Source organism: Marmota marmota, unplaced genomic scaffold (genome assembly GCF_001458135.2).
Source record: "Marmota marmota marmota unplaced genomic scaffold, marMar, whole genome shotgun sequence".
Taxonomy (NCBI): domain Eukaryota; kingdom Metazoa; phylum Chordata; class Mammalia; order Rodentia; family Sciuridae; genus Marmota; species Marmota marmota.
The window spans coordinates 11,288,899-11,311,748 of NW_026000048.1; the positions used below are offsets into that span (position 1 = coordinate 11,288,899).

A 22,850-nucleotide genomic window follows, 5' to 3' on the forward strand; every position below is an offset into this window, starting at 1 on the left:
CCTCTGCTTGAGAGTCTTCTTCCTCACTGCTCATATGTTGCTTCCTTCTAGAACATAAAACTCACAGAAGCTGGTCTTTTTGTCTTGCATCTCACTGTAACTTTAGCTTAGTGTGTAGTTAAGTATTGAGTGAATGCTTTTTTTTTTTGGTACTGGAAATTGAACTCAGGGGCACTTGATCACTGAGTCACATCCCCATCCCCAGCCCTATTTTGTATAATATTTAGAGATAGGGTCTGAGTTGCTTAGCACCCTGCTTTTTGCTGAGGCTGGCTTTGAACTCGCGATCCTCCGGCCTCAGCCTCCAGAGCTGCTGGGATTGCAAGCATGCAGCACCTCACCCAGGTGGAATGAATACTTTGTATCCAATTCTCACAAACTCCAGTAACATTAGGAATTTATTCTCATGGTACAAATAAGTTAAAAGTCTTAGGTTAAAAACCTTACCCAGGAAGTGGTAGAACCAAAATTTAAATGCAGCTTTACCTAACTTCAGACCCAGCATCCCTGGGAAAGAGGGTAGTTAGGTGGTTGGTCCTGTGTTGAAGATTGAATGTGTACATTCCAGAAGTGGCTTTGAACCAGATTACAAGTTACTAAGGATGTGAACCATTCTTCACAATTCCTCTAGGTCTTGATTTTTAATACACATGCCCTGGTAACATAGAAATTGGAGTTAACATGGGTTATTAAGAATTTCTGCATACCCTTAGGCTAGGTGCACAAGTGGGTGGTCGAAACTGATGAAGGAACAATTCTGCTTATTTCAAAACTGCTTCCTGTTTTGTTCTCTTCTCATTCTTTGCCAATTCCTTCTCAAGGAAGCTTGGCAAAAATACTGAGTCTCAAGATAACTCTAAAGTATTTTCCTGGTCCACTCTGTAGGCTAAAAGAAAAATCTGTTAGCCTCTGGGGTTTCAAGGACCCCCATATCTCTTCCAAAGGGCATCTTGGATTTTTATTGATCCTGACCCCCACTCGTAGTGTGAAGAATCCCTGAGATGATTTGACCCAACAGCCTGTTCTTGGCAGGGTAGCCTGGAGTATTCAGAAGCTACCATGATAAAAAACTGGGAATGCCACTTTTTTTTCTTCGTATTCAAATAAGCCACCAGCCCTGTGTTACTGGGAGAGAAGAGACACACAGGAAAAGAAAATTTAATGACTAAAAATAAGTTTTATGCCTGAATTTAAGTGTGCAAGGATCTCTGAGGGAGATGAGGACATTATTTTTCTACTTGGCAAGAAACCAGAACTTGGCTCAGCAGTTTCACCTGAAGGGTAGCATTCCCACTGCTGTTCAGACGCATTTTTCTATGGGTAATATAGTTGTTGTAATTGTGTGTGTGATTTTTGGCTGCCAGATCTTAACTTGATATTGACTCTGCACACTTGAAGGGTTTATGAGACCTTCAAGGACACAGCTTTCTGGGCTCATTTGCACAAAACACTTAATGAGGCACATAGACACGGAGGTAGTAATACTGTGCACAGTTAACCTTTCTGGAGCACTTACTATATAACAGTCATTGTGCTAAGATTCTCATGTCCATTATCCCATTAATTCCTCCTTCAATCCTATTAAGTTATCCCCACTTTACAGATGAGGAAACTGAGGAGTGGTCCATAACTACTTAAGGTCATGAAGATGGGAGGTGCTGGAGCTGGTGTGGGCCTATGGCCAGCCTGGACCCTCCACCATTCCTCTAAATATAAAAGTTATTTTATGTATTTCTTGCCTCTGGTCTTCTATGTATGTAAACAATGTTCCAGACCTGAGTGATCCCTAATGACAAAGGTCAACGAGAGCCACCTGTTCATCTCATAGGTTATAAAGCCAATAGTTTACAGTATTAAAATGCTGCTCTGTCCATAGGTCCAGACAAGGCGATTTACTGATAGCAGTGACCAGAGCAGGTTCTAAGTTGCCATACTGCCATCCAGAGTCAATGTGAACTGGAGAAGACAAACCAATGTATCTGCTTCTACTTTCCAAATCCCTGAGCTCAACAGGCAAGCCAGACTAGACAAGGGAGAACTCGTCAGCAAATTGAGTCAGGCAGCTTTTGGGTCAAATGCAGTAATTCTGTTCCAAAAAAGGAAGGGGCAAGTGCTTTAGAATGTGGCCAAGCCCACTCCTTGGGATATAGCAGATTCCTTAAAAATCTCTTGTCCAGAAGGGAAAGCATTTCTTAAGCACTGAACAGGGAGGCCCCTATTCCTAACCTTATACACCTATATGTGGATTGTGCTCATCTCTTGCAAAACAACAGCTGAGTTAAATTCATGTCTACCCCCAGGGTGAGCCAGTAGGCAGAGGGGCACCTTTGAGGAAACTCAAGAGGGTCCTTCAATAAAACCAGGAAGAGGGCAGGATGGCCAGTTTTCTTAGAAGAGGTGGTGATTGAACTAAAACTTGAAAGGCAGGTAGCATGAGCCAAGGTAGCAAAGCATAGTTATTTTTCCCAGGAAATACCACACATAAAAAGGAATACTAGTAACAGCATCGACCACTAAAACAGTCCTTTCTACACGCCAACCATGGGAATGAGCACTTTATAGATAATATTACTTCATTTCACAAAATCGCTGATTTGATTCCCAGCTAGAATGTTAGTTGCATGAGAGCAGAAACTTTTGTGACTTCACTATTCCCAATACTTACAATAGTGCCTAGTATAGAGTACAGGGTCAATGAATCTTTGTCTTCCCACATTCTCCAAGTATTCATCTGAAGGTTTAAGATGACATCAAACTGACTAAACAACCTAAAAAAGTTTTTCAGTATCATATAGGAAGCCAAAGAGTAAAAGTACTTGCATAAGGAGGATCACAAGGCATGCAGCCTCAGCAATGACAAGGTGCTAAGCCACTCAGTGAGACCCTGTCTCTGAATAAATACAAAATAGGGCTGGGGATGTGGCTCAGTGGTCGAGCACCCGAGTTCAAACTCTGGTACCAAAAAAAAAAAAAAAAAGTACTTGCATACATGCAACGGAATTTGATGCTTTTTCACAGAAACTATATTAGGACAACTTCCAAGGAAACAAACATTTGAATAATTGCACAACAATTTTCAGTTACTTCTCCCAGAAAGAAGCACGTCTACTGAGATAGCAAATAACTGAATTTCTTTGAACTTCCAAAGATTAAAAAAATTTGTTTTAAATTAAGAATGCCATAACTGATTTCCTATGCTTTTAAATTTTTATTTTTACAATGATTTCATATCTATTTTACTTCTATTCAAACTAAACCTAAACACTGGTCTGAGCATTCATCTAAATGCTGGGACCAGAAATGCAAGGGAAAAGGATGTTAAGAAGTTGTATATATAAAGTATTTCAAGTTTTTTAAAAATCAGATTTTAGAAATTAAACTTTTATATGGGAAACTTCACATCTAAAATTTTGAAATAACCTACTATAGGAAAATCCCTCCTTTTCAATAGTTGGGATGACTCCTGGCATCAGATCACTGAGGCAAACTGGGCTAGCAGATCCTTGGATATTTAGACTTGGTTGCAAAACCCAAGTCAGTCTCTGCACCTGATATAAATCCCAGGAGATGTTGATGACCAGTTTATAGTATGTTATGGAGCAAATTGTGTCACCTGTCACCCTGACTCTTACATTCATGTTGAAGTTCTAACACCAAGTAACTCAGATGAAAATTGGTGTCCTTGTAAGAAGTGGAATAACTGGGTGTGGTGGTATATGCCTATAATCTCAGCAGCTTGGGAGGCTGAGGCCGGAGGATCGCGAGTTCAAAGCTAGCCTGAGCAATGGCAAAGCACTAAGCAACTCAATAAGACCCTGTCTGTAAATAAAATACAAAATAGGGTTGGGGAATGTGGCTCAGTGGTCAAGTGCCCCTGAGTTCAATCCCTGGTACCAAAAAATAAATTTAAAATAAATAAATAAATAAAAGTTACCAGAGATGCTGTGCAGAAAGAAAAGGCTATAGCAGAACAGTGAGAAGACCACTCTCTGCAAGCTAAGGAGGCCAGCCTCGGGAGAAACCAACCCAGTTGACACCTCAATCTTGTATATCCAAACTTTGAACTCAAAAAACCAAATTTCTGTTGTTTAAACCACTCAGTCTGTGGTGGTATTTTGTTATAGTAACTAGAGCTGACTAGTACAGGAGGAAGAAAAAGTGGAGTAGCAGAGAAAAAAAATCTTTTTCTGACTTCATTTAGTACTAAAGCCCAGTGATAATTCCTGTGCTTGGTTTCATACTTTAGGATTCTGATAACATCCTTTGCATTTAAAAATTCAAATTTAGTCTCTTTCATTTGCAAATAAATAACACAATGAAACTCTGCATGGCTCAAAGTTTACCCCTGAATATATAAAAAACTTTAAAACCATTTTATCTGGGTATGATGGTGCATGCCTATAATCTAGCTACTGGGGAGGCTGAGGCAGGAGGATCACAAGTTTGAGGTCAGCCTGGGCAATTTTAATGAGTCCTTGTCTCGGAATTAAAAGAGCATGGGATGTACTCAGTGATGGAGCACTTGTTTAGCATGTTCAAACCCCAGTACTGCAAAAAAAGAAAAAAAAAAAAAAAGACCCCCCCCCCAAAAAAAAACAATTTAGAAGGGGACCAAAAATATATTCAAGTTCTGCCTTAGTAATATCTATCTGTAGTTTTTCATTATACTATGAAGATTAACTATGTAGTCAGTTAGGAAACCTGGGGCCTACCTCTCTGAACTATTTCCTTCCTACAGTAGAGTTATTTCTGCTTATCATAAAAATTCTGAATCCTTATTCCTAATCATCTTATACTGAAGGGTGTTAAGTCATTGTATCTCTCGGGATGATTCCTCATCTACAAAATGAACCTTTCTCCCAGTACTAATCTTCTATTTATTCTAGGACTAATACTCAACTGGTCTATTGGGCTACTTGGGTTTTGGCTCCAAGAAGCCTATGTCCTCTTTCATGTTATTTGTGCCTTGCTTTGCCCAGTTTTCTCAACCTTTTTTGGTTTTCTTGCCACTGTATACCTCCTACAACCTTCCTTTTGGTTGGCTGCTTGGTTTTAAATAGGTCAAGTTTGTAGAAGCTCTAAGTGAAGTCAGAGCACAAATGTGCCCACCCAAAAGGCTCTCCTATGAAAGCAGAGACTTACCTTGAGCTACAACCTTAAGCTGCCCTGAGGCCTTCTTCAGCCCAATCCTCAAGGAGGGATTACAGAATTGAAGGAAGGAGGAAGTGTGGCAAATTTGTGAACACCTGCTTACCTTTGGTGGATCATAGGGGGAAAAAGTTATGATAAATTTATGAAAGTCACAGCATTTTCCAAAGTCAGGAGGTTCTCCTTTTATTTTTTAAAACATCTATAAACTTCTTGGTGGCTGTCATAGACTCTATCTTAACATATGGATAATCTTTTAACATCAGTAACCTATCTTTATTATAGTGATCTAATGAATATTGTTGCAACATTGCTAAGAATCTTATTTGGTATACATTCTTCATGGTTCTCAAGACATCATAGATGAAGTGATGTTATTTTCTTTAGATAAAAGGTGAATGAAGATGAATTACCACCACATAGCTGATTATCATTATGATTTCTACCTTGATCATCATTATATATTATAAAGGGTGAATTTGGAGTGATCTCTGGCTCTCTGCAAAAAATTTAAATCTAGAAAATAATACAAAGTTGATAAAAAAAACTTGTAAGTCATTTTTCACAACAAAAGAATAGTAAGTAGCACTATAGAGATCAGTGATGAATGTGGTGATAAGAGGGTAAGCTTCCCTCCTTAAGTTTTTTAAAAAGTTAAAAGCCTATTATAATTCCTTTCAAATTATGACTATCAATCCTTTCAAATTATGACTATCGGTTAGATTTTATAAATTTTAGCAATAGTGATCATAGTAATTTGGTATGGACTATATAAGTCAGCCTTAGAATTAACACTGGGAAACAGAAAGCAGAGATTCTTGCAGTTCCTTGACTGGCCTGCCTTATGGTGCTCTCCCCATCTCTGCTGCCCATGCTTGGTAAACCATCAATGCTGCCTGCCTCAGGCTAAACATGCAGTGCCAGCATTTTCCATATTAATCAGTAGTAACCCTACTTTAAAAACATTAATTCTACTAGATTGCACAGGTGACTTTTTTTGGTGGTGCTGGGGATTGAACCCAGGGCCTTGTGCATGCTAGGAAGGCACTCTATCAACTGAGCTATATCCCCAGCCCCCATGGGTGACTTTATGTAACGTATACACCCAAAGGTAAACTAACTGAGGCACCTGAGAAGGTCAGGACATAGGGAATCCTGAGGGAGAAAGAAATACTAGCAGTGAAATGCTCAAGAAAGTATCTTTGAGAATGTTTTATAAACCCAGAGAGCATGACTGTCCAGGCTTCCAAAACCCAAACCAAATAAAATAAACCACACCAAATCTAAATTACAACACTTTATTGCAGCATCGGCAAAGGTCAGATTTCTGAAGCTGGTGAAGATTGGGCAGCATTTCCATGTGAAATGTTACAACTTTACAAGTTTTGTTTCTTAAATCTACATGCAGAAACTGAAACGTGGTAAAAGAAAAATGCAAAATAGCTAGAAAAAAAGATGTAATCAAGTTGTAGCATACAGATGTGCTCTTTAACTAAATTTACTATGCCTATTAGAAAGCAAACGAAAGACAACTATCCTAATAAATTAACAGATTGTCAGAAACAGACTAAGAACCCTTTTTTCTATTTAGTGGGGGGAAAACAAAACAACAAAACAAAACGAAAACAAAAGCAAAATAAAAGCTCTACTTGTTTCCATATTTTGTTTAGAGACAGAGGCTGTAAACCCATGAAGGTCAACAAAATATTCTGATCTATTTCTTGTTGTCCTTCGTTCATTTTCTGTGACATGCTGACTGGCACGTTTTGTTTTCAATGATACTTACAATGAGCTCAACTATATCCCTGTTCTTAGGCTGGTATCAGACTTGTCTAAGCCATCTGAATGAATGCTCTTTGTACTAATGTCTTCACATTTTTCTTTCACTCTAATAGGCAATTTTATATCACTGGCTCTGATGGATAAAACAGATTTTTCTCCCTCATCCCTTGTTCCTTTTGAAACAATTTCCTAAACAAAGGCCTTCCTGGTGGATTATCTGGTATTTGGATAACTTTCATCATTTTGTTGTCCTGCATGTAAGTTTTTACTAGAAGATTTTACTGCTTGCTCTATACTTTTCTACTGTAGTCCTGGAGCCCCCAAATGTATCTTCTTCCAACATGGGATGTTCAATTCAGACACTGTAACTCAAATCAAGTTCAAAACTCAAGTTCATTTCCCCCATACCATTATCATGGCAACCATTTCTTCTCCGGCTCAGTCATCTCATTGCTGCTCTTCCTGGTGTAACTGCTCAGTAGTCAAGTGAACCATCTCATTTCTTGACTGCCATTCTCAAGAGAAGATTAACCCTCACGTGATTTCCATTACAAAAGGCCTTTTCCGCCTTGTCTGGAAGCGTGGGCTTGTTCCGGTGTTGGCAGAGGCTGCTGTTTCTGCCTCATGGCCCCAGCCTGTCCCAGGTTTAGATTCGCAACTCTCTAGACCGACATGCTGAGATGTGTCCACTGCTCTCATTCAATTGCTGGAGGACTCCACTATCCACAACATCAGATACAGGACCTAATGAAATGACACGTGCTGCTGGATCAACGTCTCCTAAAGGTACAAACAGGGTGATATTAGAGACCTTACTGCTTCAGGGCAAAGTTGGGGCAAGAAAGTGTTTCTCAAATACTACCAACTATCACCTGGTGATTTCTCTAAGTCTTTTTGTTTCCTTTTTTAATTTTTAAAAATTTTTAGTGGATGATGGACCTTTATTTATTTATATATGGTGCTGAAAATCAAACCAGCACCTCACATGTTAGGCAAGTGCTCTACAACTGTGCCAAAACCCCAGCCCCATCTAAGTTAAGTCTTTTTTAAGAGCAAAACAGGAACAATTTTGACAATAATTGCAAGAGGTGGCTCCTGTATCTTCTCTGTGACTAACTGCTAAAGTTTCAAGAATTCAGTTTGTGTTATGGTTGAATTGTATATCCTCAAAATTCATTTGCTTAACTTGAACCCCCCCATACCTCAAATGTGACTTTATTTGGAAACAGCTGTTGGAGATGTAATTAGTTAAGATGAGGCAATAGTGGAGTAGGATGGGTCCCTGGTCCAATACAATGATTATATCCTTATGCACAGGCTGGGGATGTACCTCAGCTGCAAGAGCACTTGCCTAGTATGTGAAAGGCCCTATGTTCAATTACCAGTACTGAAAAAAAAAAGAAAAAGAAAAGAAAAAAACACAAACACAGGAAGAATGTCATATGAAGATCATGTGAATGTCTCAGAGATCAGAGCGATGCACCTATAAGCCAATGGATACCAAAGATTGCCAGCAAACCCCAAGAGCCACACAGGAGGCTTGGAACAGCCTTCCTTATAGCCTTAGACCTTTGTCTCATATTTCCTGCCACCAAAACTTTAAGAAAACAAACTTCTGTAGTTTAAAGTCATTCAGTCAATGGCGCTTTCCTAGAGACTCAAAGTTTGTTTTACACAGAGCAAGTTATATGAGCAAGACAATTTCAAGGAATAAAATACAAATATAGGAAAGCATATCCTCAGTTGTCTGTCCCCATAACTCTTCCAGAAGTGAAATAAATATGAAAAATTATCAATGATATAATCATGTCCCCAATGAAAGAACAAAAAGATGGAAGAGTTTCTCCTGAAGTCAAGACAAAGCAGCTGTTTAACACAAAATACTTTAAATAAACAGTGAATGAAAGGAAAAAATGTTGAAAATCTTTGCTAAGTAAGATATGCTTCTATCACTAGTTATAGTGTAGGGTGTCTGTCACCTGACTGGCTTTGTAGGAAAATAATCACTCTGAATGATTAAAATACTAAGAGCTTAAAAAGCACTTACAATATATACTTTGTATTATATGTTATTCTAGGAGGTATTCTATAGCAAAACTATCACTTATTTAACATACAATGAGGGCATCATATCTTTTTAAAAATAGCAAGCTAGATGCAGTAGCATGTGCTTACAGTGTCAGGCACTTGGTAAATTGGAGGTAGGAACATCTCAAGCTTAAGAGACCAACCTGAGCAATATACCAAGACCCCATCTCAAAATGAAAATAAAACATAACAAAAATAACAAACACACACACCCACACACAACACACACACACACACACAAAAAAAAAAATCCACCAAAACTGTGTACAAATCCTTTCTATTCTAATTGTGGTCTGCACACCAGCAGCTCTAATATCATCTGGGAGCTGAACAGAAATGAACCAGAACCTTCCTTTTTAGTCTAGATGATTTATATGTATTTTAAAAGTTTGAGAAGTGACAGAATAATCCATATGACCTTGTAGCATCTAAACCATATAAGCAGTAATTCTTGCCAAAGATGCAAAGTTTCAGATTGTCAACTCTACTGGAGAAGAAAAGAATCTTGTTCTGCACTACAGAAAAACTGAAGAACAATTTCACTTACAACACAACCCCCATCTTATTCACTAAAAATAAATACCTGTAATTTTTTAAAAGGCTGAAGTTTTAATTTACATTCCTCTGATAAGATCCTCTGGTTAGAAAACATAAAAATCATTATATAATATTAGGAGCCTATCAAAATCCATAGGTAAAAAAATTTCAACTACTTGAAAAACTAGTTTTCAAATTAATTTTCCTTTTACTAACACGTAACATTACCAACATTAATTGATTTTTTAAAAAAAAATCACCAGCCACATTAATAATCAACTTGAAACCAGTTCCTCACATTTACTCACAGACTCAAGGTCCCCCCGTCCCCCTTCACATAGGTACCCCCCTCCAGCATACTCTACTTAAGCTACTGATGATGCCAGTGCTCCATACACACCTTCCACTAAAGCTAAGTCTGGCCCAAAGTAAGCAGAAGAAAATAAAGACCCAATCACCATTCCATCCCATCAGTTTGTTCTTAAAATGACTATATTTCTTCACTCAAAATAAGTTTAAAAATGGCAAAGAACATGTGGTACTCTAAAACGCTCAAAAACTCATGTTTATGCATTTGACCATTTTACAATGCTTTAACCATATCTATGTTTTAGAAACACTGCCTATGAAAATAGCACTCATTATCCTTTACAGAGTGCCATTCAAAAGGATGATGGACAGGTTAGGATTTGTTTTTTTAAGTTACAATTTTAAGACAAAATTTAAAACAGGTTGAGAGGTTAGCTCAAGGGTTGGAACTCAGAAAAAATGGAAAACAAGAACTTGGGAGCAGAACTGAAAGAAGAAAGTTTGTTAAATGACTAAATGTAGATTGCAGTCCATGCCCCCCACCCTGAATCTTTAATCTCATGGAGAATGGAGACAAACTAGCAGGTAAATAAATAGGACACAGTCTGTGGAAATATAGTGAATTAAGACAACATATCCTCACTGATCTATGTCAGTCTTGAGAATACCAAGGTGGGTCTTAAGGAGAAGCAGGAGTTATCCAGGAAGAAAAGCAGGAGACTGCTCCAGAGAAAGGCAAAAATAGAACAGTAAGAACAATACGTAGTTAAAAGACCAGCTGGTTGGGAGTAGGGAAAGGAACTGCGAGAGATGAAGCAAATAATTTAAGTATATGCATGCATGTCATACCTTGCTAACCAAGCTGAAGAGTTTGAAGTTTATTCTACGAGCCATAAGGAGCCATTGATGAATTTTAAGCAGAAGGGCTCATATAGTCAGATGGCAGATTTGCATCTTAGAAAGAACACTGAGAATGAATTGGATGTGGCTGAAACAGACTAAGAAGTAGATGAGGTAGCTGCAGTTATCTACACTTATCTTAGCCCAAAGGCCAAGAAGCGATTGCAGCAGTAATCCAAATGTGAGGTGACAGTGGTTTGATCTAGAGTCTTGGTATTGGGGCAGAATAAAATAGGTACCTTTGAGAACCTTTTAGTATTAGAATGCAGAGGGTTATTACCCAGATGGAATTGAGGGGGAAGGAGAACTACAAAATGAAACCCCCTTTCCCAGTATGGACAATAGTAGTGCTTTTGTTTACTAAGCTAGAACAGGGCAGGAACAAGGCACACACTGAGGTTTCTGTTTCAGAGATGCACACCTGGACAGGCAGAAACTCAAGTGTGAGGTCTGGGCTGGAGATCTGGACAGTAATGAAGTCATGGAAAGGATGACCCCTTACAGACAGTAGAAGGATAGGAAAAAAAACCAAGGAATCTGGACATCTATAGGTAGGGCGTGTGCATAAAGGAGCTGAAAGTCAGGTAGGAATCAGAGGGGTCAGAGAAAAGGGGGAAAATCAGAAGCTAGAAGTCATAAAAGCAAAATGAAAGAGTATATGGAGGAAAACAGAAGGGCCCATAATGCAAAGTGCTACAAAGATATTGCTCAAGGAGTGGTTAGGGACCCCAGAGAAGGCTGTTTCACTGAAAAGGTAGGGTAAGTCACACAATGATTGGGAGGCAAGGAAAAGAGCAAATGTGGTTGGTTCTTCCAAAGGGAATTTGGAGGAAGAGGAAAGGAAAATAGAAAGTTAAAGAATTTGGAGAAATGACTGAATAATGTTGGTAGCAAACTAAGTAGGGCATACCACATATACATCTATTATACTAATTACGTTTACACATCTGTTTCTTCATATTTATCTTTGTTCCCTACTGCCTGAGAAATGCTTTGAATAAATAGCACAAATGACATATTTGAATAAATAGAATAAATAGAAATAAGCAGAATAAATGAGTTGGACAGAATTAGCTTTCAAGAACAGGTAGTACTCTGTTTTCTCACTGGACTCTAAACTTGAGGATTTTCTTCTCCTTTTAAATTTTTTTGTAATGAAGGGCTGGACCTGGTAGGTACCAGATGAATATATGCTACTGCAGATACCCATTATGTCATCAAACTTCATACTTACAAATTCTATAAGATTCTGATATTCCCACATTTAAAAATTAGAAAAAGATACTAATATCTGAATAGAAAAGGAATTAGGTATAAATAAAGACAATGTGCTATTCAGAGATGTTACACTGCAATATGGAAAAGTGAAGTTGATAAAAATATCAAGATAAGATATTCTAATATTTTTAGTTTCTGATGATAAGAGGGAACATATTATCAAAACTACTATAGCATATATTTAAAGCTACTTTTTTTTTTGGGGGGGGTGGTGGTGGTACTGGGATTAAACCTAGGGCCTCACACATGCTAGGTAAATGCTTTTACTACTAAGCTATATACTCAAGGCCTAAAGCTATTTTTAAGATGTGGTGGGTTTTTTTTTTGTTTTTTTTTTTATGCCAGGGTCTGAACCCAGGGGTACTTAACTACTGAGCCACATCCCTAGCCCTTTTTTGTATTTTGTTTAGAGACAGGGTCTTGCTGAGTTGCTTAGGACCTTGCTAAATTGCTGGGGCTGGCTTTGAATTCCCAATCCTCCTGTCTTAGCCTCTCAGCCGAGCCACTAGAATTACAGATGTGCGCCACCATACCTAGCTAAAGCTACTTTCAAAAAAACTGCAAAAGCAAGAAACTAACATTTGTCAATGTCCATTAAGCTAAGAGTTTGTACATTTAGCAGCAACAAAACAGGTTTCATCTATTTTGCTAATAATTAGGCTTTTGTCTGTAAGTATAATCCAGAATTCTTTAATTTATTCATATGGATATTACAAAAAGGGAGGGGAAAGGGGAAGGGGGAAGGGGAAAGGGGAAGGGGAGGGAGAGAGCAAGCTAAGGGAGAAGCTGTTTTTACCTCCCACCAGTCTTAAAGATTAGATCTGCGTTAGGTGCTCCCTTTGGATGCTGGTAACGAGGCCGCCGCTCACGATTGGTGTTTGCTGGAGCTGGGCGCTGAGCAAGAGACTGCAACATTTCTATGATTAGGATCAAAAAAGAAAATGCTGTTAACTCTTATAAATGTACAGTATCTGTGAAGCAAATAAAATGTTAGGGAGATCAAGTTTATCAGTCCTTATTATCAGGTAAATAACTATAGAAAAGTAACCATTATACAGACTATCATGATTGTAAGGTACTAAAAGAACCATCAAGAGATGAGATTCTTTCAGTACCCAATGTTTCCTTATTGTAAATTTGGTCATTACATTAAGTGCCTTAAGAGACAATTAAAAAGCCTAAGAGGCAGTATACAATGACAGCTAATAAGATAGTGTTTGGAGAGAGTCTACACTGGCTAAAAATTATCCTCTCACTTGCAAACACAGATACCAGTAGGTAATCTATCTGAATTATGGAGTTAGAAAAATAAGATGAAAATTATATTATTATTTTACAAATAAGTCAGAGGAAAATGGAGACAGAATGAGATAAAACTATATTTCAAGCACTCAAGAAGCATAAAAATTTCCTATTTCTTTTATAAATGATTTCATACCTTGATAATCTTCTTGTTCTTGCCGCTCATTGATATCTAGTGTGAGCTTTTTCATTCTCATCCTTTCTTCTTGTTCTGCCTGTTGCTGGTTCCAATGATTTGCAGCAAGTTGGGATGACATGGGCACATTAAGTATTTTAAACTGAGAGAGAAAAAACAAAAACAAAAACCAAAGGTCACAAATACCCTGAGGAAACCGGAAGAAAAAACAGATTTCAAATAAAATAGCAAGTAGAAAATAAGTTTTTCTTTCACTGTACAACAACAGATTTATAAGAACATCTAAAAAGAAATAGTAGTATTATTCTAGTAGACAAAATCCATCAGATTTGGATGAGAAGTAAAAGTCTACCAGTTTAATCTCCATGAAAAGCAGAAGTTCTTTAGTGTACCCTATTTGGAAACATACCTCTAACAACAAGGAATGATTTTTCATTCTGTAGAACCCATCATGTAGGGCTGTCAGAAAGACTTCTACAGGAAACTGGAATCCACCTCCTGTCATTTCTACCCACCTCATGAACTACATGAAATCTAGTCCATCTTCAACATTACTAGGACTTCGTATTTCTGAAGACAGCTGTGATGTTTGAAAGGAGAAAGAGTTAAGTGAGAACTGTTAAGTTAAACAGTTCTGTTAAAGGGAGAGAGTGAGCCCTTTTCTAGGAAAGCCTTTGTTTTTTAGTGGGATGTTCCTGGCATAGGACTGCATATGGCAAACAAACCTAGATTTAAAAAAAAAAAAAATCTATGAATTTATGGGTCGTGGTTCCCTAGAAAATGTTAAGTAAGCTATGCTAACATCTAAGCACAAAATGGAGGTGTTTCATAACCGAAATTCTCTGTTGTGCATGTCTTAATGAAGAGAACTCATCCTGACCATATCTGTGCAAAGTCAGGGTTCAGGAAGCTGTGTGCAGGATCCCAGACCTCTCTGCTTGATCTGTGCCTCCTGAATGCTGGCATCTTTAAAATCATGTAAAGCTTAACATTGTGTAAGTTCTGACTCATTTGAGATTGACTTGCAAGTTTGATTTTTTTGTATTACTTCATATGTTCCCTCTTGGCATATTTTACGATGCCCTTCAGTTAGTCAATGTTCCCCTCCCCTTAGAATGTAATACCCAGAATACAAACATACTAAGCCAGATACATCCACTAAGGTTATATATATATATATATATAACATACAAACAAACTACCTGCATTTTATATTTATATCAGCAGACAAAAATCTCACCTATCAAAATAAAAATATTAAGGCGCCCACTAAACCTCACTGGTTCTCCCCAATGTGCTTAGCTTTAGAGAATTTTCTCTAAGGAAAATAATCACTTTCTTTTTAAAGAGCTCAAAGCCATTAAAAAGGAAAAAGCCAACAAACAAAAAAAGTGTGTTTTAGAAGTGTGTTTCAGTAGTACAGCACATGTCTGGTATGTGTGAGGCTGTGGGGAAGATCCCCAGCATGGCAAAAACTCAAAACCAAATCCAAAATACCTTTGTGAAGTATGTCTGATGTAATTTGATGAATTTCTCTGTAGGTAGACGCTGAAGAAAATCTCTCCTCACTTGAGACAATGAGGATATCAATCACCTCTAACTTTTGTAACCCATCTCTTTCTCTACCCCACCAGCTAGCAGCTGCTGACCTGCTTTCTTTTACTATTGATTCCTCTGCTTTTTCTAAAATTTTAGATAAGTGGAATCATCCAACACACACTCTTTAGCACTACATTATACAAACAGACCTACTATTGATTCACCTGTTCGTAACATTTGGGTTGTTTCTAGTTTTGGGTTAACATGCTAGGAATGGAATAGCTGGAAATATCTGTTTCAGTGTTTTAGTTTTTTTTTTTTTTATTGTTGGTTGTTCAAAACATTACATAGTTCTTGATATATCATATTTCACACTTTGATTCAAGTGGGTTATGAACTCCCATTTTTACCCCGTATACAAATTGCAGAATCACATCAGTTACACATCCATTGATTTACAATGGATGTGTAACTGTCCAACTGAGTTCAGTTCCTTCACATCCCTACTGAAACATGGCACAATCAGTCTTCCTAACTTTAGTTATGCTAGTAAGCATATACTGGTATATCAATTGGCATTTTTTAATTTCCTAGTGACAAAAACCATCTGTTTAAAACCTCATCCTAGAATCATACATCAAGTTTGTTGGACTAGATTTCAGAAAGCAGTTTTTGCTTGTTTTTGAAAAAGGCCAAAAATCTTAATGACAACTGCTCTACAATTACATATATAAGTTCTTTCAGTCCTCAAAGATATAATTAGTTTCTATATGAAGACTGGGACTCTTTAAAGTAGATTATTCCTTCTGACATTATTTAATTTTACCCAATCTTACTATGCCCTTTCAAAGAGAAATCTTCCTTCTTGATATGAGGGGGAAAATACCATTCCACAGAACTGGTTTTTTACTCTTTATTCTTTTTAAAAAGCACTTCCTAATCCCCATGAGCCACATGTTTTTAAAAACTGCCAAATGTGGCTATTCCTAAATTCTAGTGTATATGGCCTGATGATAGCCAATTTTTCCTTCTTACATAATTACTAATTCTATGATAACTTTCTTCTGCCCCTTCCCCAGTTTTCTTTTTCTTTTTGTCTTTTTTTTTTAATATTTATTTTTTATTTGTAGTTGGACACAGTACCTTTATTTTTACGTGGTGCTGAGGATCGAACCCAGGGCCTCACACATGCTAGGTGAGAGCTCTACCACTGAGCCACAACCCCAGCCCCTACCCCAGTTTTCTTTGATTTCCACATTACAATCACTTCTTTCATGAAATACATACTTGTCAGGTATATTGCTGCAAGGAAATAAAGAACACAAATTTTTGAAGTGATACAAATTGGCCTCATAGTCCTATCATATAGTAGTATGACCTAGCAATCACCCAAGAATTCTCTGAGAGGGGGCTGGGGTTGTGGCTCAGTGGTAGAACATTCGCCTAGGACGTGCAAGGCGCTGAGTTCAATCATCAGCACCACGTAAAAAATAAATAAATAAAGCTATTGTATCCAACTACACAGAACACACACACACACACACACACACACACAAAGAATTCTCTGAGAACTATACATACATTGGAGGAAAGATAGCCTCTTCAACAAATGGTGCTAGGAAAACTGGAAATCAATATGAAGCAGAATGAAATTTAACCCCTATCTATCACCCTACACAAAACTCAACTCAAAGTAGATCAAAGACTTAGGCACTAGAATAGAGACCCTGCACCTAATAGAAGAAGAAGGTCCAACTCTCCATTGTGTCAGCTTAGGAACCAACTCCCAATAAGACTCCTAAAGTGCAAAAGTAAAATTAAGAATCAATAAATGTGATGGCAACAAACTAAAAATGTTCTTCACAGCAATAATCAAGAATGTGAAGAGAGAGCTTACAGACTGGGGGAAAACCTTTGCCACCTGCACCTCAGATAGAGTATTAATCTCCAGGATATATAAAAAACTAAAAAAACTTGACACCAAAAAAATAAAAACAAATAACCCAATCAATAAACGGGCAAAGGAACTGAACAGACACTTCAAAGAAGAAATAAAAATGGTCAACAAATACATGAAAAAATGTTCAACATCTCTAGTAATTAGAGAAATGCAGATTAAAACTACACTGAGATTCCATTTCACTCCAGTCAGTCAGAATGGCAATTATCAAGAATATAAGTTAAAAAAAAAAAAGAATATAAGTAAACAATAAATGTTGGTGAGGATGTGGGGGGAAAGGTACACTGATATATTGCTGATGGGCATAAAAACTGGTACAACTACGCTGAAAAGCAGTACAGAGATTCTTCAGAAAACTTGGAATGGAACCACTATTTGACCCAGTTATCCCCTCCTCGGTATACACCCAAAGGACTTAAAATCAGCATATTAAGTGAGGCAGCCACATTTTAAGTTTAGAGCAGCTCAATTCACAATAGCTAAACTATGGAACTAATCTAGGTGCTCTTCAACAGATGAATGAATAAAGAAAATGTGGCATATATGCACACTGGAATATTACTCAGCCATAAAAAGAATGCCACTATGGCATTTGATTGTAAATAGATGGAGCTAGAGACTATCATGTTAAGTGAAATAAGCCAATCCCAAAAAACCAAAGGTCAAATGTTTTCTATGAGGATGCTAATAACACACAACCAGGTTGAGGGAGGGAAGAATAGAAATTCAGTGGATTAGACAAAGTGAAATGAAGGAAAGGGAACGGGGACAGATACAGGGAAGACAACAGAATGAACTTTAACATGTGAAAATACACTCTATTAATGTATATCTAAAAAGAACAATTAAAATAATTCTCTGAGACACTTTTCTCACCTATAAAAAGAAGACACCAATACTACTTACCTTTTAAGGTTGTTCAGAGAATTAAATGAGATAACATTACTTTCTGGGGGAAAAAAAAAGACTCTTCGCAAAATAAGTCACCAACTTAAAACATCACCTTCTTAGAAGAATGATTTACAACCAATAATCAGAAAATTAAAATCTTTTAATTATTTCTGGTATACCTGTCCTTATGCTTAGTTTGTAATCTACATCAGGAGTATATTTACATAATACACAACTTGTTTTGTTTATGTCCACAAAACAAAAACAACTAAAACATAATTAAAATAGTTACCATTCTGTAAAATATACTTTTAATTTATTTTTCAAAATTCAGGAAGATACACAAAAAATAAATAGATGAAAAAGTTCAGCTTGAAATCAATTTCCTGTCAAACTCTTTATATATGTCTCTAACATATGAAGCAAAACTTCATTTATTCTTCCTAAACAGTAATATTACTACTGTGAGACAATCACAGTAATTTGTGAAATTTTTTATTTTTAGTACTACTCATGTTGTAAAGCCTTCTGTTGCACCTGTATGTCCAAACCCAGGTGCTATGAACTATTAGGAAAGAAAAGTTCCATTAAACAGACATTGTAAACAGAACTGAGCCAAATTATCATGACACCAGGGAGAGAGTTTCAAATTCTAGGCAGAAAGATTACAACTTTCCCTCTAAAAAATGAGAATAACATCCAGAATGAGGACGTGAAGCAACGCAATTTTCTAATCTTCCCTTAATGGACAGTTGTGAAAAGTAGTCAGCAGTAAAAAAGAGATTATCTGTCAGTCTCAAAGCAACAAAGGCAGAGTCATGCAGAGAAATACATTAATTTTAAAGATATGGTTATATATAAATGTACAATGGTTGGAATTCAGTAAATTTTAACTTACTGTTTTTTCCATCTTTTTTTTTTTAATAGGCTAGAATTCTGGACAATGTTAGTTTCTCAGTCAAATATGAAATATCTAGTAGGCACTGAGAATGACAGTGCAATTTTAGGTCATTTTTCATTCCAACTATCACATAAGATGCATTACTTCAGATGGCAAGGGTAAAGAAAGAGGTGAAAGTCTCAGTGTAATTTACATACTCCAACATTCTAATCCTTGGTTAATCAGCTATTGATTTTCCTCTCAGTAGCTGTTAGTGACCTGTCTCAAACACTTATAAATTTATGCAAATATAGTCATATTATTCTTTCACAAAACATTCAAGCAAATCTCACCAATAAGAACTATAGGTAGATAATTCCTTGATCATCAAAAAATTGAGGCTATTCTAGATACTTTTATTTGTCACTAGATCAAAATATTCTGAAATAAAACAGACTGATCATTTTTCCCCTTTATTAGGTAATCGTGATAAAATTTGAGATTTTCCTCATAATTCAGTTATGATAAGCCTAATGATGATGGTATTAATTATACTAAAGAAACTGTATAAAATATTATGAAAATACTTCATAATGAATTTCATTTAAAAACATGAAAAATATAAGTTGTTTTTGTTGTTGTTTTGTTTTTGGTACTGGGGATTGAACCCAGGGGCACTTACCCACTGAGCCATATCCCCAACCCTTTTACATATATATATATATATATACATACATACATACATATATATATTTTAAACAGGGATTGAACTCAGGGGCACTTAACTACTGAGCCACATCCCCAGCTCTATTTTATATTTTATTTAGAGACGGGGTTCTCACTGTGTTGCTTAGTGCTTTGCTTTTGCTGAGGCTAGTTCTGAACTCTCGATCCTCCTGCCCCATCCTCCCAAGCCGCTGGAATTACAGGGGCGAGCCACCACACACAGCTGAAATAGAGGCTTTCTATTCGCTTATAAGACTGACAATTTCTTCACTTAGGTATTCTAAAGGGAAACAATTATAAGTAAAAGATGAATAAAAACACATTTTTGTGACCTCCGAGACAAGCTTTACAAAAGGAAAAGTTCTCAAGTAGTATGTATTTCAAAAGAACAGAAAATAAATGGTCGTAAACAGCAATGAAAAGACAAATTTCCTGATGTCTCCCCCCTTTGCCAAAGCCTTTAAAGCTGCTAAGCTACTATTAGAAGAGAGATTCTATTTTATATTAAATTAGATGACAAAAAGATTGAAGTAATTCAAACTAAACTTCCTGGAATATGTTAGCAGCAAAGGTAATTTAGGTTGTAATTTAAAGCAACTTCATAAATGTAACTTAAAAATTTTATAACTATGTAAGGGCCGGAGAGGAAGCAAAGCTACTTCTTTGCTTAAAGAAGAGAGCACTTGTCTGTCAAGCATGTGACACTTCCAGAACCACAAAAACAAAACACAACACAACCAATATATATACATATAATTTCAAGTTACAGTGATAGATAAGTATCTATTACTCCATCAAAACATGCAACAAATCATGACTCTTTATAATATTAATTGCAAAACAATGATTTATCTGCAAATATTAAACTGTAATAAATACACTTGGATTTGATTAAAATAGTCTCAACATTACATACATAACAGTACTATTTAATCTTTTACTTTCTCAATCAAAATATTTCATTTCATCTCATTATTCTAATTCATATTTAAATTGAGAAAGAAATCAATTACAAATGGCATTAGCCTTTTCTTTCTCCTCACCTCTCTGAAATTCGGTGTAGTTTTTCCCCTAATGACTAGAACAGAAAGTTATTTCTAAGCACAAATTCGGTGCACAAAGAGATCTTTCACTCAAACTTAAGAATTAAAGATTCCTATAAGGCAACACATTTCTCACTTGTAGAAAAACCGTTGCACCTCACAGACCAACACCCAAAAGTCAAATAAAGAAATAAAAAATCAGAACAAAATACACTTTCTTTTTCAGACCACAAAATACCAGTGATGTTTCTTCAAATAATGTTCCTAATATTGAACATTTTCCAAAATTCCAAATAAAGTTTATAAGAGTTGAAAATTTAAACTAAGAACTCTAAGCTCTTATTTCATGTTTTTTAATGTTTTCAAAGTTCAAAAAAATATATTTTTAAATTTCACATTTTAAAAAGTAGGGCTTCAAATTATTTATTTTGTATAAAGTTAAATGAGATAGTTTTTTTTTAAAAAAAATAATCTATCCACTTTAAACCAAAAATAGTCCATATAATTTAGAATTCAGACTTCTGAAGTGAATTTATTTTCAAAGGCCCCCAATTTTTTAAGATATACTCTTGATTTATTTTTAATGCCTACATTTTCTATAAGGATGGTATAAACAATAATGAATATTCACATGTACCTCACCAAAGGAAGGAAAAGAAAGCAGAATTCTTACTATTGTGTAATTCAATCTACAAAATAAAGATATTCCAAAGTCCCTTTTTAGTTAACAAAACAGGGTCCAAGTGTACCAATGTAATACCATTATTTTAGTAGCTGTGCATAAATGGTAACCAAAAAGTATCTAATAGTAATTGCCATGCATTCATTATTCAAAAAAAAAAAAAAAAAAAGTCTCAGCCTCTGCAGGCAACATAAGGGTGGGACAACTGCACAGTGGGCAGTTTCTTACCTGCTGTTTATTGCCTTTTCTTGTTAACATGACAAATGGCATAGTATCTGCAGACTCTGCCTCTCCTTCCCCGCCACCAAGTGGAGGTCCTTTCCTCAGCTGGCTTTTGAGATGCAAAGGAATAGCAACATCAAGTTGATGTACTTTAACAGATTCGCCACTTCTTTGCTTAAAGACAGAAATTAAAAAGTATATAAATATTCCAAGATATACATAAATATATGTAAATATAAAATGCAAAGAATTCATTTGGTGCTGTATTTTTTAAAACAACAATCATAAGAGTTAAAGTCTCTAAAATACAGATGAACTAGGGATATTTCTCCTCCACCACCTAAAACCTTTATAATACGTCTTAGAGGGAACTATGTGGTTTGGCTCCTACTTATTGTTCCATGTGTCCCCAAGCACTCAGTGCTGCACATCCTACCGAATATCCCTGGCTCCTCTAATAATTGCCCCACCCCATCCCACCCCGCGCTTTTTTGTGGTGCTGTGGATGGAACCCAGGGCCTTGTGCATGTGAGGCAAGCACTCTACCAACTGAGCTATATCCCCAGCCCCAAATAATGCCCTTTTAGTCACCCTTGTGACACAACATCTGCTTCATTCTTATCATAGTCTCATAATAACCTATTTATCAGTCTGACTCGCTCACCAGACTAGGCAGACTCAACACTCTATTCCCGTTCCCCAGCATTTCCTAGCAGTGCTCGATAAATGTTTAAGAATGAATGGAATCTATAGCCATTCACATTAAATTATTGGTTGGTAATATCAATTATTCTTAACATTTACACTGAATTTTTCAACCAATTAAATAAAACTTCACTGAGGATTTACTGTTAGATTTTGAAAATAGATTAAAGACTTATCCCTCAAAAAAGCTCATAAACTTCCGTTAGATATATAAGTAAATCAATTACAATACGTTGGAGGTGCAAATCACTTGTGTAGAGGATGGAGTGGTTATCTTCACCTGGCTGGGGAGCAGGTGGGTACAGAGATCTGATGAAAGGTTTAGCACAAATGGGACAACTGAGAATGTTAAAGACTTCATATGATGTCTTCTGAGCATATGGAAAGAGCAACTGGGGAATATTGGAGGAATTCAGGCAGGGGAGGAACAGGTGCAAAAGTAAGGATGTGAAACAGTACAAGGTGTTTACACAACTGTAAATAATTGTCTATGCCCTAAGGAAGGAGAATAATTCCCAAAGCTTGGGAAGTAATGCTAAGAGGCTTTACAGGTCTTGAAACTGCTCTTCTTAAATAGTGCTTGATACAGGCCTCATATTCAAAAGACTTGCAAATTAAGTGAAATGGTATAAGGTTTAATTATTTTTTAATATTTTTTTTTAGTTATAGGTGGACACATATTTTTATTTTATTTTTATGTGGTACTGAGGATTGAACCCAGG

The 22,850-nt window shown here is 36.5% G+C and overlaps 1 protein-coding gene across 1 annotated transcript in view; it reads right to left on the reverse strand.

Annotated features, from left to right (window-relative positions):
- Positions 1-12,834: 12,834 nt before the first annotated feature.
- Upf2 (UPF2 regulator of nonsense mediated mRNA decay) overlaps positions 12,835-22,850 on the reverse strand; it is a 107,708-nt gene continuing 97,692 nt past the window's right edge. The window contains exons 18-20 of the mRNA XM_048812752.1: positions 21,430-21,597; positions 13,481-13,622; positions 12,835-12,959 (exon numbers count right to left, since the gene is read on the reverse strand). Of these exons, the coding sequence (XP_048668709.1) occupies positions 12,835-12,959; positions 13,481-13,622; positions 21,430-21,597 (435 nt within the window). The remainder of the gene's footprint in view (positions 12,960-13,480; positions 13,623-21,429; positions 21,598-22,850) is intronic.